The sequence below is a fragment of the Perognathus longimembris genome, chromosome 4 (genome assembly GCF_023159225.1).
Source record: "Perognathus longimembris pacificus isolate PPM17 chromosome 4, ASM2315922v1, whole genome shotgun sequence".
NCBI lineage: Eukaryota > Metazoa > Chordata > Mammalia > Rodentia > Heteromyidae > Perognathus > Perognathus longimembris.
In genome coordinates this window covers 29,326,784-29,344,395 of record NC_063164.1, presented here as the reverse complement: position 1 = coordinate 29,344,395, position 17,612 = coordinate 29,326,784, and the positions used below count along the sequence as shown (strand labels likewise).

At 40.9% G+C, this 17,612-nt stretch overlaps 1 protein-coding gene across 3 annotated transcripts; it reads right to left on the bottom strand.

Annotated features, from left to right (window-relative positions):
- Positions 1 to 5,246: 5,246 nt before the first annotated feature.
- Positions 5,247 to 17,423, bottom strand: Ppil3 (peptidylprolyl isomerase like 3). 3 transcript variants are annotated; one of them, XM_048345001.1, is made up of 7 exons: positions 17,381 to 17,423; positions 16,341 to 16,412; positions 15,229 to 15,303; positions 12,952 to 13,045; positions 11,857 to 11,924; positions 8,518 to 8,636; positions 5,247 to 6,467 (listed from the first exon to the last, which is right to left on the bottom strand). In XM_048345001.1, exons 2-7 carry the CDS (start codon positions 16,341 to 16,343, stop codon positions 6,341 to 6,343), a joined length of 486 nt encoding a protein of 161 aa, XP_048200958.1. In that variant the 5' UTR covers positions 16,344 to 16,412; positions 17,381 to 17,423; the 3' UTR covers positions 5,247 to 6,340. The 3 variants fall into 3 exon arrangements, with proteins under 3 accessions (XP_048200958.1, XP_048200955.1, XP_048200956.1); XM_048344998.1 differs by lacking the exon at positions 17,381 to 17,423 and adding an exon at positions 16,997 to 17,181; XM_048344999.1 differs by lacking the exon at positions 17,381 to 17,423 and adding an exon at positions 17,051 to 17,146.
- Positions 17,424 to 17,612: the final 189 nt, after the last annotated feature.

Below are 17,612 nucleotides of genomic sequence, written 5' to 3'. Positions count from 1 at the left end.
GGCTTATAAAGGCAAAAACTACGAAATTTACAGCAACCAAGTGTTTGGGCAGAATTAGGGTATGGACTGAAGGCTGATTGGCTCGGGGCTAGGGGCGTCCTAGGGGAGTCAAAGGTTATCAAGGAAGTTTCCTGGCTGTCTGGGTTCCCACAAGCTGGACGTCCTGCCAAGTGGGGTGATTGACAGTCTGGCTCTGTTTTTAATGTCCTTTTATCTCATACTTAGTGCAGTCCTTCCCAAGGCCCTGCACAGCACAGAGTAGCTTGACTTGAAGACAGCTTTGTTCTAGGAATTTACAAGCGCTGTAGGGAGTCTGGCTTTAGGGTTGTTAAAGAATTGGCAGCTCAACAGCTTTAGCACAAACAAACCATTTCCTGAATCTTAAGCATGCTCAGGGTCATTTATATTTTGATGTAGACACAAACAGGCTAACACCTCAGAACAGAGTCGTTTTCATTTAACCCTTCATTTACTTTGCAAATTGCTCCTGGGAAAGTTGTTTTCCCCCCGATGCCTACGGGTATTCCCAAGCCTGGGCCCTTATCCAGCACAGGGGCTTATCCTGCACAGTGCTTATCCAGCACTCCAGCTATAGAGCCTCAGCTCCTCTTCAGGCTTTTTGGGGTTAATTGGAGATCAGAATCTCAAGGGCTTTTCCTGCTCTGCTTGGCTTTAAACCTTGATAATCTGACTTTAGCCTCTAGAGTACCTTACGAGCTTGAGCCACAGGTTTCACGTGTTAATTCAAAAGAAAACCACTTGAAGGCTAATACACTAACTTAAATCAGTTTAAGGAAAAGGAACTAGTAAACACTGATGCTCTGACACACTTCATCAGTAATCTTTAGGTATTTTTTTCAGAGCTAGAGACACCTAGCTGGTGTTCAGATAGCATCAAATGTGAGCAAGGGTTGGCCTGTTATTTACTTAAAGGTAGGAGTGTGGGAAAATGACTCAAAAGGCATTACTAGGGCGGTGGGGGTGGGATGGTTCCCACCTTTAATCCTAGCTACTCTGGAAGCTGAGATCTGAGGATTGCTGTTGGAAGTCAGCCCAGGTGGGAAAGTTGGGAAGGCCCTGATCTCTGATAAATTACAAAAAAAGCCAGAAATGGAACTGTGGCTCAAGCCTTGAGCACAAAAGCTCTGGGACAGCACCCAGGCCCAGAGTTCAAGCCCCAGGACCAGCAAAAGAAAAAAAAAAGGCCATTACAAGATTGAATTCAGAAGAGAATTTAGGAATATCTTAATATTTTAATTACATTTTCTCTTGTATACTTTTAAAAGACAAGCCAAAAAATGTCCAAAAAATTAAGTGGAATGTTTAATCTGTAGGGAAATGCTATGTTTGTCTAAAGAATTACAGGAATTAACAAACAGATTGCTACCCCAAGGAAGAAAACAGACAATGGATGACAAAAATACACTCAGCACATTGCTTTCGTGAACACTGTCTCCTGCATCTACATTTCTTTCCATAGTGCCTCTGAATCCTGAGCTGCCTAGGGTAGTCTTTATTTGGGGGATATAATTTTCTCCTATCGTCCAGGTGTTAGCCCTTGAATAGTGTTTGATTTTTGTACTGGTATCAAGGCTTGAACTCACAGCCTCAGGCTCTTGCTCTGCTTTTTTTGCTCACAGGTAGCACTCTACTACAAGTCACACCTCCAACCTTTTTACTGGTTAATTGGATATGGATTCTCCTCGGTTTTTCTGCCCAGGGCTGGTTTCATCTATACTCAGATCCTCAGTTTATAGTTTTAAGAAGTCGGGATTAAGGTTTGAGCCACCAAAAGTGATGTTCTAACCAGCAACTTTCCACATCCTAATATCATCTTTCAAGACACTAAAATCCATTTGAGTCCGCAGAAAAACCCAAAATCTGAATTTTGTTGGTTTTTTTGTACTAGTTCTGAGGCTCAAACTCAGGGATTTGAAGCTCTTGTTCAGTTTTTTGTCCAAGGATAGTGTTCTGCCACCTGAGCCACCTCCACTTACAGATTTTTACTGGTTAGCACCTGGCATTTGTCTGCCTGCACTGTTTTGGAACCATGAAATCTCAGGTCTACAGGTGGAACAGGACATTCCAATTTACTGAGTTAGGGTAGTAGATTACAGGCAAGAACCACACATACCCAGCTATTTTTGCTTTTTAACAGTGAAAAAATTGGAGATCCTTAAGAAGGAACAAGCATATTCAGGAAACAACTTTTGAATAATAACCATCTGACTTAACAAATTGCTGATCCTGACACCTTATCTACTTGGTCACTTAAAAAAAAATAATAATCCTGAGGGCTGGGGATATGGCCTAGTGGCAAGAGTGCTTGCCTCATATGCATGAGGCCCTGGGTTTGATTCCCCAGCACCACATATACAGAAAATGGCCAGAAGTGGCGCTGTGGCTCAAGTGGTAGAGTGCTAGCCTTGAGCAAAAAGAAGCCAGGGACAGTGCTCAGGCCCTGAGTCCAAGCCCCAGGACTGGCCAAAAAAAAAAAAAAAAAAAAAATCCTGAGTAGGACAGGGAATATGGCTTAGCGGTAGAGTGCTTGCCTCACATGCATGAAGCCCTGGGTTGGTTCCTTAGAAACACATAAATAGAAAAGTCCAGAAGGGAGCTGTGGCTCAAGTGGTAGAGTACTAGCCTTGAGCAAAAAGGAAGCCAGGGACAGTGCTCAGGCCCTGAGTCCAAGCCCCAAGACTGGCAAAAAAAAAGAAAGAAAAAGAAAATCCTGAGTTCAAGGCCCATGACTGACAAGAAAAAAAAAATCCTCAGTAGCAGTGGGCAGTGGTAGTCACTAGACATTATGCTCACAAGCCACAACTTATGGGTAGGGACAGGAGGGAAAAAAGGTAAACTAGGCAGGGAGGCTGAGACCTGAGGATCATGGTTCGAGGCCAGGCTGGGCATGAAAGTCTGAGACTCTTCAATTCATCACAGAAAGAGCCAGGAGTGGTGCGATGTGATGGTTCAATTGATTCAGTGCTACTCTTGAGCAAAAACTCAGGAGCACAGGCCGAGAGTTCTCAGGACTGGAAGAAATTTTAAAAAGTATTCATTGCCTGATTTATGTAACTGTAACCCCCTCTGTAAATCACCCTTATAATAATTTATTTTTAAAAAACATTCTCACGTATTAATTCCAAATGTAGTAGAAAATATATAAAATCATACACTAGGGACTGGGGATGTGTCTTTTGGTAGAATACTTAGTGTTGTTGTAGGGACTACAGCTGACTCCATCTTGATTAGGGAAACATAGTAGGAAATGTTGGGGGGGAGTAGAGCTGACTGCATCTTGATTATTATGTCAACCTGACCCCCAAAATTCTGCTTCTGTAAGTGGCTTAACTTGTTTGTTGCTTGCTCTACCCCCTGTCAACCCCCTACATCTGTGCTATGCTTTTACCTTTATAAACCCCAATTTGAGGACTGCTCGGGGTCACGGTGGCAGCTCCTGTGTCTGCACTGTGTCCCTGGCCAGTCAGCCCACTTTTCACTGTCGCAGTTCAGCTCCCAAGTCTGTGCTGTGTCCCTGGCTGGTCAATTCACTTTTTACTTCCCCAATAAATCCATCTTTTTGCTTAAGACTGTCTCTGAGTGATAGACTCTTGGAGGGACGGGGACTCCCCTCCCTCAAACCCTGTAACAGTGTGTGTGAGTACCCTGAGTCAGCTTCAGCCTCTTCAGTCTTGGAATTACAGGCAAGAGCCCAGTTTTCTTTGCTTATTTTAAAGATATTTTATTAGCACACATAATAAAAATAAGGGTGGGCAGGTCGTGTGAAACCATGACTATCATGCAGCTCGGACACATGTGTTCCCTCTTTAAGTTATACTCCCAGCTCTTACCTGGCAACTTGAGAATTTACTCTAAATCAACTCTTTTCTTAAATTCTCTTATGAGAATAAATATTTTAAGACATGTAGGCCATTGGGTCTCTTGTCCCTCAGTTGCGGGGTAAAGAAGTCAAGAGAAAATAGAGACAACATGTAAATATAAACAGGATTACTGGGCTGGGAATATGGCCTAGTGGTAAAGTGCCACCTCGTATACATGAAGCCCTGGGTTCGATTCATCAGCACCACATATATAGAAAAAGCCGGAAGTGGCACTGTGGCTCAAGTGGCAGAGTGCCAGCCTTGAGCAAAAAGAAGCCAGGGACAGTGCTCAGGCCCTGAGTTCAAGCCCCAGAACTGGCAAAAAAAATATATATATAAAAATAAACAGGCTTACTCAACAAAAAGGTGGCCAGCCGGAGGGTTATGGCCTAGATATGTAATTATATTATGCTCCTTACAAAGAGAAGAAAAACAGGCTTCTCATCATTTTAGTTTTTTTAGTAGTTACACCTTCTGTTAATTTATACAGAGTAAAGTATTAACACCCAATCACTAGTGTTCTACACGTGAACCAGACAACTCTAAGCAGTGAGAAATCATTGATCTGGACCTGGACCTTCCTGAACACAGCACTAAGCCCAATATGGGCAACCAGTACACCTTCCTTTAGCTGAGCAGAACATCACACTGAAAAGGGCATGGAGAGAAAGAGAGAAGGTTCAAGGTCAGCACAGGTCTTTTGGGAAGAGAAATCTGCAGAGGTTTCTCCAAGAGAAGCTAGAGTTCATCACTGCTTACAGAGGCTTTTTTGGTGCATCAATGGAAAAATACTGAGAGGGCTGTTTGGGAGGAGGAAACTTTTTGTGGTTTGGGCACATGACAAGTTGCTACAAGGTATTAAGGACATATCCCTCAGCCAGGCCAGGTGGCCCAAGCTGATAATGATTGTAAAGACTAAAGGAGAAAGCACTAGGGTGGTGGCTAGAGCAAAACAAATGGCAGCCATGCAACTCTAAGGAAGACCTTGTAGGAATAAGCTCTAAAGAACCTACACAAGTCATCATATTGGCACCATGAAAAAAAGAAATGGAGCTGGGTACTAGTGGCTTATATGCCTGTAAACCTATATACTCAGGATGCTGAAATCTGAGGATTGCTGTTTGAAGCAAGCCCAGGCAGGAAAGTCAAGTGATTCTCACTTCCTATTAGCTACAAAAAGCAGGAAGTAAAGCTGGGCTCAAGAGCTAAACCACCAGCCTTGAGCAAAAAAGCTCAGGGACAGCACCCAGGCCCTTATTCAAGCCCCAGGATTGGGGGATAGATGGACAGGGACAGGGAACACACACACACACACACACACACACACACACACACACACGGAAGAGTTTAGAATAAAATACACACACACACACACACGGAAGAGTTTAGAATAAAATTTGGGGAAATGCCAGTAAATACAAAAACACTGGTAAAGGCCCCTCAAGAATGATCTCAAAAAGACACTAGCTAGGTTCCAGGAGCTTATACCAGTAATCCTATATACTCAGCAGGCTGAGGAATGTGGTTTGAAGTCAGCTCAGGTAGCAAATTACACAAGACTCCAATTAACCTCCAATTAACCAGCAAAAAGCCAAGGCTGGTGGGATGGCTCAAGTTAGTAGAGCAAGTGGTAAAGCAAACTGAGCAAGAGCTTGAGGGCCCTTAGTTGAAGCACCTGTATTGGCAGTTAAAACAAAACAACAAAAGCTGTTTAGAGAAGATGAGTTATAAGAACTGGCAAGACAAACTTTGGCCAAAAAGTAGCTATAATTTTACAAACCAAAATGACTAGCATGATGAAACAAAATGTGAAGTCATTGGTCTAACAAGGACTTTAGTTTAGTGGAAAGTATAAATGGTAACAAGAGGACACAAGCTATCTCAGACTGGAGATAAAAGAACCAAAACATTAATTAGGCTGGGTACTGTTGGCTCACATCTGTAATCCTATCAGGAGACAGCAATCTAGAAGAGCAAAGTCCAAGGCCAATCCAAGTAGAAAAACCCAAGAGAATTCCCTCCAAAAATAACCAACAAAAAGCAGAGCTGGAGGCATGGTTCAAGCGGTATAGAACTAGTCTGGCAAGGTAAAGGCCTTAAGTATAAACTCTTTGAAAGTGTTCTGTTCCAGGCAGAAAAGTTTCTTATCTCCAGTTAGCCACCAAAAACCAGAAAGGGAGCTGTGGCTCTAGTGGTAGAGCCCTAGCCTTGAGCACAAAAGCTCAAAGGACAGCAGCCAGGCCCAGAGCTCAGGCAAGCCCCAGGACCAGCACCATTGAAAAAAAAAAAAAAAGAATAAGGAAAGAAGCTGTTGGGCGCCCTCTGGTATGAAACAGCTTACAGATGATCTTCCCTATAAATGAGCATGATGACATGTCTCTGACATGCTTCAAACTGGGTAAACCACAATGGGTGTGTTCCCAGGAACAGTTTGCCAGGCATTGCCCTGGCTATTCCAGCTACTGAGCAAATGGGTTGGCATGAATGGTTATATCCTTAATGTGCACATCATTAAGAGGTCGGTATGTCTTCTCATTTACTGGTAACTTCTCTAACTCATCCAGAGTCTCCAGACCATCTATCACTCTGAAAGAGAAGCAGTGCAAAATATGACAATTTTCTCAGACTGAAATATAATACGAAAAAAAGGGATGAAGGGGGAACAAATGCTGTCATTATATTCACTGCACATTACCTAAAAATTGAATTGTGTAACTTGAGGGTAGGGACGGGAGGGGGAAATGGAGGAAAATGATGGAAGGAGTAGCACTGATCAGGATGCACTGTACTCATAATCTGACTTATAGAACGGTAACCTCTTTATACAACTACTTAATAAAAAGTTTAAAAGCAACTATAGAAGAAATTATAGTTTCAAAAAGAAAGGACCATGTCTTTCTGTTCTTTGAATTCTCCAGTTGAATATACAACATAATGATTGGAGTTTCTGCCACAGACATGGGTTAAAATTCAGAAATTAAAACTTCCTATTTATACCATTAGTCATGAAGAGGTAGCAACATTCCCACCAAAGTGCTAAAATTGTACTCTGTAGCATCCATATAGTAACAGAAGCTACAAACGGTAGCGAAATAGCCAGCTAGAGGAAAGTACCCTGCCACTTGAGAATGTTCCCAGTCCCCTTGTTCAATTATGTGGTTTTTAAGATAGGGTCTGGCTAACTTTGCCAGAATTGGCCAGGAGAAAATGAAAGAGAACAGGGATTATCAGCATACACATAAGATTTTTAGGGTGGGCATGGGTGGTTCAAGTCTATAATCCTAGCTACTCAGGAGGCTGAGATCTGAGGACAAAGGCTTGCCAGCCAGTTAGGAAAGTCTATGGCACTCTTATGTCCAATAAAAACTACCAAAAAGCTGGAAGTGGAGCTATGGGTTATGAGGTATAGCACTAGTGTTAGCACCCAGGCCCTGAGTTCAAGTCCTAGGACTGGCACCTGCCAAAAATAGATTATTAGTTGTGCTAATATTTTCTTAATTTATTAATAATAATGTATAACGTATTTATATGGAACAATTTTAAAAGCTAGATTTCTTTAAGCTACTTTAACATCTAAATTAAACAAACTCTAGCCAGACACAGGCCTAGAACTGAGTTTAAAACCAATGTAGGCTACATAGTCAGAGCCCGTTTCAAAAAACCCATTCCATAGAATTGTGTTTTTTGGGATTACTGAGGAGGACTAGTATTTATTGAACATATTTACTTCCCGTAATTTGAGAAAAACAGCTCTCAGGAAGAATGCTTTCAATGTAAAATTTGGCAGAGATTGTGGAACATCTCCCTAAAATCCATTCTTTCTTACTCCCATAACCCTGATTTTATTGAGGGTGCAGTGTATCTATGTGAGAAAAACATCATATCCTTTCCTTCCTTGTGGGCAAGGTGTGGCTACATTAAGGGCCTGCTGTTAGTCAAATACTTAGCCACTTAAGCCCCTAGCCCCTAGTTACTGTTTCGTTCTGGTCTGGTGGTTTTTGTCTGAGCCAGAGCCAGCACTATTTCTCCCACTATACTTCCCATGCAGCTGTATTACAGGCATGTCACCTCAACCAACTGTTACTTTAAAGGAAGTATTCTCATTAACTTTTTATTCATTTATTTTGCCCTGGCTGACCTTGAACAACAGTCTTTCCAATCTTTCCTTATGAGGATCTGGAATTACAGATGTAAATCAATCCCTATATCTAGGCCAAATGCAATTTTTTATGCGTGTGCTAGTCCTGGGGATTGAACTCAGGCTGGGTGCTTACCCTGAGCTTTAGTACTAAAGGCCAACTCCATTTCTGGCTTTTTGGTGGTTAATTGGAGATAAGCGACTTTCCTGCCTGGGCTGGCTTCCAACCTCTATACTCAGAGATCTCAGCCTCCTGAGTAGCTAGGCATACAGGAATAAGACACTGGCTCCCGGACCAAATGCTATTCTTAATGAAAGCATGTATTACTACTGATTGTAAAACAAGAAAATGAGGTGCCAAGGTTATAACTTCCTCATGGCCACAAGGCTGAGAAGTGTTGCTCTCAAACACCAGGAACGTATTTATACTCCTCTTTTCAATACTACCACCGTGTATATGCAGTGACATACCAAAGAAACCATAAGTGAAATACTCACTTTCCAAATACTGTATATTTCATATCCAAATGTGGCTGTTTGCCATAGGTGATGAAAAACTGAGATCCATTGGTATTTGGGCCATTATTTGCCATAGATACAACCCCTCTTACATTGTGCTGAAAAAGACAGACCAAAGCATCAATTTAACTATGTTTCCCAATTTAGGAATGAAACAAGGACATGCATTTTACCTTCCCAATATTTAAGGAATCAAGAAAACATTCAGCTAGCTTCTCTTTGGGCTGAGGTCACTCAGTGGTAAAAGCACTTGCATAGCATGTGCGAGGCCCTGGGTTCAATACCCAGCACCAAAACCAAAACAGAAAACAAACCAAAAACAAAACCCCAAATATTCAGTGTCTGTATTGTCTTTTATACCTGAAAAACTTGTGCGTAAATTGTTTACATATTAAATACTATAAATTGCATTTCCACTTTAGAGAAGTACAGCCAAACACTTGTAGCAATACCAATGTATAACAGAAACAATCCTTACATTTTTATTAAGGAATAGTGTGCTGGCATAAAACCATCAGGCAACAAAATCAATATTCCCATAATCTCGTCTCATATACTGGACTCTTGCTAGTTTCTTTATCTGAAAAACAAGGGAGGTTGGGCTACTTCAGGAGTCTATGTGGATGAAGATGTTCATCCACATAACAGTAAACTAACAACTGACAAAATATAAACACTGGGCAGAGTTGGATTCTAGCAATGTCAATAGGGTATCTCGTCCAATGATATCAGAACATTTTTCTTAATTAAGAGCCAGAGAATGTACCTGTTTTTCCCTCTCATACACAATCAGTTTAGTTTTATAACCTCAGACCTAGAAGATCTAAGGAAGGTCTTATATCACACCTATTTTACATGAGTTTATCTATTATTTTTTAGTTGATACTGGGGCTTGAACTCAGGACTTAGACACTGTCCCTAAGCTTTTTTATTCAAAGCTAGAGCTTTACCACTTTGAGCCATAGCTCCATTTCTGGTTTTTAGGTGATTACTTGGAAAAAAGTCACAAGGACTTTTCTGCCCAAACTGGCTTTGAACTGTAATCCTCAAATTTCAGTGTCCTGAGTAGCTAGGATTGCCAGGTGTGAGCCACTAGCACCCAGCCATCTTATTTATCCTTAATATTATGACACAACCTGTTTATAAGGAACTGTGTACTAAAGGACTTTACTGACTGAAGGCATAATTGAGCTGTGATATAGACATGGCCAAATAAAAATAAATGTGACTCCACTGATTACTTTGCTGTTAGTTGTTCATTAGGTGACACTAACTGCACAAATTACAGAGGTGGAGCAACAACAAAGATCAGTGTTTCGGTATTTCCCTAAAAGATGATTACTAGTTGGGTGTGGTAGTGCATTCTTGTAATCCCATCATTTGGGAGGCTGATGAAGGAGGACTATGAGACTGAGATCAACCTAAGCTACACAATAAGACCCCATCTCTAAATAAATAAAAACATGACTACCAATCAAATGTTATACACGCACACACACACATATACATATATACATACATGCATATGCTGGGTACTAGTAGCTACTCAGGAGGCTGAGATCTGAAGATTGCAGTTTGAAGCTAGCTCAAACAGAAAAGTCCAGAAGATTCTTCAATTCACCAACAAAAAGCCAGAAGGCGAGGTGTGGCGATCACCAGCCTTGACACACACACACACACACACACACACACACACACACACACACACAAAATTGCCAAGCAAGAGTGCAAGACCCTGAGTTTAAAAGGGCTGGGAATATGGCCTAGTGGTAGAGTGCTTGCCTTACATACTTGAAGCCCTGGGTGCAATTCCTCAGCACCACATATATAGGAAAAGCCAGAAGTGGCGCTGTGGCTCAAGTGGTAGAGTGTTAGCCTTGAGCAAAAGAAGCCAGGGATAGTGCTCAGGCCCTGAGTTCAAGCCCCAGGACTGGCAAAACGAACCGAAACAAAACAAAAATCAGAGCTAGAGACATGGCTCAAGGGGCAGAGCACCTGCCAAGCAAGCAAGCAAGCTGAAGGAGTATGAGACCTTGAGTTTAAGCCCTGGGATTGGCACAGGAAAAAAGAATTAACAGGGCTGGGAAGTGGCTTAGTGGTAGTGTGCTTGCCTAGCAGGCATGAAGCGTTGGGTTCTATTCCTTAATACCACATAAACAGAAAGAAAAAAACAATAATATTTACTAAATTGTTGGGTATGTATATTGATTCCTCTTTATTAGCTCAGCACTGTCAAGATATAACCCTTTATAACAGTTATACCTGCCTAGAAATGACTTATTTTCTTTAGGTAATTTCTGAATAATTCAAAATTCAATACAATTTTCATCTTCTGGTAAATGCTTCTTACATTTAATACTATTATGTTTCGAGATTCATTTGCCTCGTAATAGTTGCTACTTTTTTTTTCCCTGCCATTTCTAGGGCTTGAACTCAGGGCCTGAGTGTTATCCTTTAGCTTTTTCAGCTCAAAGCTGGAACTCTACCACTTGAGCTAGAGCTCCATTTCATATTGTGTGTGTGTAGTTAATTAGAGATAAGCATCTTATGAGCTTGCGTGCTGGCTTTGAATTGCAATCCTCAGATCTTAGCATACTGAATAGCAATGATTAAGGTGTGAGCCACAGAAGCCTTGGCCTTTTTTGGTGCGGGCATGTGTGTCGAGCTGGGCCTAGAACTGAGTCTCTTTGTTTCACTTAGGCTGGTGTTGTACCACTTGAGCCACACCTACATGTCTGACTTTTTGATGGTTAATGGAGATTAGAGTCTTAACCATTTTCTGCTCAGATAAGCCTTGAATGGGTGATTCTTGGATCTTAGCCCACCAAGTAGTTAGATTATAGGCATGAGCCACCAGTGCCTAGCTGCTTAATTCTTTCCTTTTAGAGTGGGGGGAGGGGTACAGTACTGAATGTGGGACCTAGCAAGTGCTCCACTACTTAAACCAGGTCCCCAGTCACTTTTCTTAGACTGTTTTCCAGTGAGGATGTCACACTAACTGCCTGGGCAATAAATACTGCAACCAGGAGGTAGGAAAGAGTCGTTTCTCCCCTGCCTTTCAAAGAAGGCCAGTGATTCATTACTAAAATTTCAGGTTAGACTCAAGAGCTCACTTTAGTATCAAGATCCAGGTGATGGTACATATCTTGGGGTAAATATGCCATTTACATTTTCTCCCTGGCGTCATTTTATTGAGTGTGAAGCACTATAAAAAATTATACCCACTTAGTAATAATGTCATTATAACATGTGTATTAATTTCCAAGTATAATTAGACAACAGAAAATGACCTTCTGAAGCACTGAGATATATATATACCTTAAGGTATTCACTGTACTCATCCTCAAACTTCTTGCCCCAGATACTGCTACCTCCTCTTCCAGTACCTATATTATAAAACAAGAAAAACAAAAAAGATTTAATTAAACTTGAGAAATGGTCCAATTTCTAAGTTAATGAGCACTGTATGCCATAACTCTTTATGACTGATTGCAGTTGTAGGGATATCAAACCAAGGGCCTCACATATGCTAGGCAAGTTCTCTACCACAACTATATTTCTGACCCTAGCATAAGTCTGAAGTACAAATAAAAGTTGTTATGGCCTCAAATACTGCGCAAAACTTAATTGTAAGGACTAGAAAGATAAAACACCTTCATAAAAAGTATGATGTGAAATTATTTCTTTTTTCTTCTGTTCATCTTCCCTATAATTTAGCTCTTGTTGTCACTGTATTTGATTCTGGTACCCTGGGTATCTTATATATGTCTTTCTGAATTAGGGAAGGAAAGGGGAACATTAAAATTGTGAGTCAAAGGATAAAGAACAAACCAATGCAACAGCAATATGTTGTAAACAGTACAACTCGGAGGGAGTAATAAAGGAGGAGGGAAGGTGGGAGAAAAATGAGGGAGGAGGTAACAAGTTGGAAAAGTAATGTACTCACTACCTAACATATGTAACTCCTCTGTTCTTCACTGAGACAATTAAAATAAAAAATATATTAAAAAAAAAAAAAAGAAATTCCTCAGGGCTGGGAATATGGCCTAGTGGCAAGAGTGCTTGCCCTGGGTTCAATTCCCCAGCACCACATATACAGAAAACAGCCAGCACAAGTGGCGCTATGGCTCAAGTGGTAGAGTGCTAGCCTTGAGCAAAAAGAAGCCAGGGACAGTGCTTGGGCCCCGAGTCCAAGGCCCAGGACTAGCAAAAATAAATAAATAAATAAATTCCTCCTTACTAATAGTTAACATTTTAAGGATAAGTGCTAGTAACTTCTGCTTGTAGTTTTCTTGCTATTGTAAGGTAGCCTGTTATAAAGACAACACATGCTTTATTTTTTTTAATCCTTTTATCCTCTTCATATAATATATCATATAATAGATCTTGATTTTAGTTAATGAAAAAACTTACCTGTTGGATCTCCTGTTTGAACCATGAAACCCTTGATATTTCTATGAAATATACAGCCATTGTAGTAATTACTGGCACAAAGAGCCAAGAAGTTCTAGAGAGAGTAAAAATGCTGATTGAGAAATGGTAGAAACAGACTTAAGGTAAACAACTGAAAACTACAGCAGCATATTAAACTATGAATTTTAGGCATTATTTTAGATAATGTTATTTTTCTACCTAAAAACTCCTTCAAAAGCATTCTTCTGTTTTGGAATAAAATACGATATCTTCAACAAGAATTAACAAACCTTGCATGACCTAGGCCCCTCTAAATCTCATAAGATTATAACCCCTTCTCTGTTGCTTGCTATGTTGACCTCATCAACATTTTAACAATTTATCCAAAAGGTGAAGGTTTTCTTTGAAGCTTCTATTTCTTTTCTTTCTTCTCCCTCCTCCTTTCCTCCCTACATCCCCTCTCCCTCTGTCCTCCTCACATTTAGTAGGCAAGTGTTCTACCACTTAAGTCATAACTCTAGTGCTGCTTTTTGCTGGTTAATTTTGCAGATAGCGCCTAACAAAGTTTTCTGTCCAGGCTTGCCTCTAAGCACAATCATCCAGATCTCACCCTCCTAGGCAGCAAGCTAGGATTATATGCATGAGCCACTGGTGCCCTAGAATGTTCTTTTTTATTGGTCATGAGGCTTGAACTCTGGGCCTGGGTGCTGTCCCTGAGCTCTTCAGCTCAAGGCTAGTTCTCTACCATTTGAGTCACAGAGCCACTTCTGCTTTTCTGCTGGTTCACTGGAAATAAGGGACTCCCAGACTTTCCTGCCCAGGCTGTCTTTGAACATGATCCTCAGATCTCAGCCTCCTGAGCAACTAGGATTATAGGCGTGAGACACCAGTACGTGGCTTAGAATGTTTTTTATGTTTCTTTCCAAAGAAATGCCTTCCTATCTTCTGTATTACATTTTCATACATTCAGTTTAAGTGTGCAAGTAAAATTTAAAGATACTTAAATAAAAGTAAATGCATAAGTAATGCTTAAATACTTCAATAATATTTAAACTGAATGTATGATACTTTGAGTAGAATTGGCCTTGTGTGTGTGTGTGCGCGCCAGCCAGTCCTATGGCTTAAACTCAGGCCTGGGTACAGTCCCTGAGCTTTTTTTTTTTTTTTTTTCCTTTTCTCAAGGCTAATACTCTGGGGCTGGGAATATGGCCTAGTGGCAAGAGTACTTGCCTTGTATACATGAAGCCCTGGGTTCAATTCCCCAGCACCACATATATAGAAAATGGCCAGAAGTGGCGCTGTGGCTCAAGAAGTGGAGTGCTAGCCTTGAGCAAAAAAAAAGAAGCCAGGGACAATGCTCAAGCCAAGGCCCAGAGCCCAAGGCCCAGATTGGGGAAAAAAAAAAAAAAAGGCTAATGCTCTATCTACCACCTGAACCATAGTTCCACTTCCCGCTTTTTGGTGGAGATCAGTTTCATGGACTTTTCCTCCCCAGACTGGCTTTCAAACTGAGATCCTCAGATCTCAGCTAGGATTATAGTTGTAAGCTACCGGCACCTGACTACCTTCTTTTTTTAAGTAATGCTTTTTGTTTTCCTTTTTTCAATACTTTATTTCCTTCAAGGTATTACCACCTTTTAGTGTTAATTTTTCAATCCCAATATTTTCCCAGCCAGAATATTAGCTCTATAAGAAAGTATGTCTCTGGTTAATTCTACACCTTTTACAAATATTGATAGCTACATATGGACAGTTCTGTCTGTCTGTCTATCTATCTATTTCAATATAGATAGCGTCTTCTTCCTTTCATTCTATCACTTCACCAGGTGAACTATTTATACATAAGTTCTCTTACACATATATAATATCTTAATAATTTACTGAAGAAAATGAGCAAAAGAAAGATCATGGACATTCTGTGCAATTATTGAAAAAATATCTACTGTCTCTTTGATCTACTTTAGACATCAGAAAAAAATCGAAATTACTGGGTTTTTTTGGGGGGGGGAGGTAGAACTAGAGATTGAATTTAAGACCTTTTACTTGCTAGGCTGGTGTTCTACCACTTGAACCATGCCTCAGTTCTGGATTTTGCCAGTTATTTTGGAGATGGAAATTAGTGAAGTTCTCTGTCTGACTGATCTCACACTACATCCTCTTGAGTAGCTAGGATTATGGGCAGGAGCCAAATCTGACAGTGGTTTTACAGAAAGTTGATTTCAAAATGGTTATTGTGTTATAAGAGCTGATGTGTAAAATGTAAACAATGGCACTTACCTCACATGTCCTGGGTGTCCTCTCACAGAAGACTTCTATTTTAATATCACCTACATCTGTATGCAGTGTGACAGACTAAAAAGGAAAGACAATTTAAGAATAAATACAATTTCCTCAGGTGACTATAAGCACTGTATCAGTTCCCTAACTGTATGGTCAAGATGAGTACATAAAGACTGCACTCTCCATTCTGGATTCTGTCATCAGGCTTGGGAGACTTGAGGGGAAATGGAAAGTTCTTGGTGTTCATTAGCATAGCTAAGTGAAAGCAAAGCAAACATGCACTCTTCAGACAAGACAGTGTTAAGAAGGAGCATTATGCTGGAGGACCCAATACTTCAAGCTTTTATTGGGGTCTGTGTATATAAGAGTGACCAATTTTGGAAAACTCAGTTAATGTGTCACTAACTTCTAGAGACTGGTTATGTGTCACCAACACCCCCCATATGTCTAAAACTTAGAGAGGTAATTACAATTTTTTTTTAAAAAATACCTATTGTTTTCACAGTTTTTATATTCTTTCATTTACTAGTCCAGACAGAGAAAGAAAACTATTTGTTCTTTCATTTACTAGTCCAGACAGAGAAAGAAAACTATTTGTTCTTTCATTTACTAGTCCAGACAGAGAAAGAAAACTATTTGTTCTTTCATTTACTAGTCCAGACAGAGAAAGAAAACTATTTGACCTCACTCATAAGTCATCTAGTAGTCAATGTATAGCCATACTGAAGAAGGTAGGATGTGAGTTGGGTAGAAGGGCAACTAGTCTTTTTCTTCTACTTCAAGTTCTCGTTACTATCCTTAGATCTAGGGCAAAGGTACATCATTTAAATGTTCCCACTTGCTTCTTTCTTATTCTGCTTCTCAAACTCCTTTCCATCTTTATCTCATTAACAATTATTTTTTCAAAAATGGTGAGTTTTATGTGTTGTAATTGAAGATATTAACACACTCAACAGTAATTTTACTTATTTGTTTTTTAAATCATCCTACATTGTGTACACCTATAATTTATTCATCTTACTACTGATTTTCCTTGCAGCTTTATTTCTCGTGACTGAATTTCTAAACACCTACTTACAATGAATGACATGCAAGATTTCTACACTTACCATTTCTCTCCTTGATGCTTCCAGGAAGTGCTATTTCAATTCTCAAAACCTTACAGAGGAAAGCTTTTATTCCTAAAAGAGAAATATTTGACTTTACTCGATCTTCTTCACTCACTCCCACTCACCTTTACCTGTATATTTAAAAGAAAATGTGTCGAATAGCCGCCTCTATGTAGTAAAAATCTGACTACAGCAGTAATGAGACAGCACCCAATTCAAGCCTCTCAATCTCCTACTTGGCCTGCTCATATTTCCTGAAGACCCTCTTTCCAAGTCCTCCAACTAAGCCAGATGCATTTCTACCTTACCGTTGAGACCGTGGGTGCTGCCTTTACTTGGAACATCTGCCCTTTCAAGTCACTGTTCAAATGTCAGGTCTTAAGTGACCCGATGAAGTAGGGTATGTCCTTAAGCCTGAAGCCTAACAGAAGTAACGTCATTTATCCCCCAAGGAAGAAGGCCCCTGACCCCAGAGCTACAGTCTGCTTAGAGGGTTCTACAAGAAACCACCAGTCGTTATGTTCAGCGGGCAGTGAGAACCCCCCCCCCCAAAAAAAATGTTCCACCCTCCCAGTAGTCAGGAAACAAGTCTAGACTTACTACCAATGCTCATTTTCGCTTATGTGCATGCTGTGCGAAGAAAAAAGAAAAGAAACCTCCACACACTGCTTGCCAAGAAAAGATGTGGCTTTTGTCTTTAAAAGACTAACTCTGAGCAGTCTCCGGGCTGCATGATTTGGGAAGCCTACGCCACCTCGTGCAGTCGCTGGCCTTTGCAAATAAAAACTCCCATAATTTGGCTTATTAATTGTGGAGTGCTTTATTTTCTCGCTGGTTGGGTTACAACACTGACAACTTCCCTAGGACTGGCCCACCGCATTTCCCGAGTACTGGTCACAAAGACACTACATGCCTTATTTAGTCCGACGTTCCTGCCAAACCCAGGTGACCAGGAATGCACACCAACGGAGAGCTTCGCTAGCACGGAATCAGTAAATGAAAGAGCGTTACTCCCCACTCGGCCATGTCCCCGTACGCACCGCCGGGGTGAGAATAAGACGCCAAAGCTAGCCCGCGCGCTGGTAGCGATTCTCCTCGCCGCCACCGGAAGTCGAGTGCCGAACCCATTATGGAGGACGCCCACCCCCACCTCTCCACCTTCTCCGCTCACTCCTCCTGTACCAAACCAAAGGGAACGGTGAAACTTATCCCGCCACCGCGAAGAAATGGGATCGAGAGAGGGATTCATACTAAGAAAAATAAAATTGGACA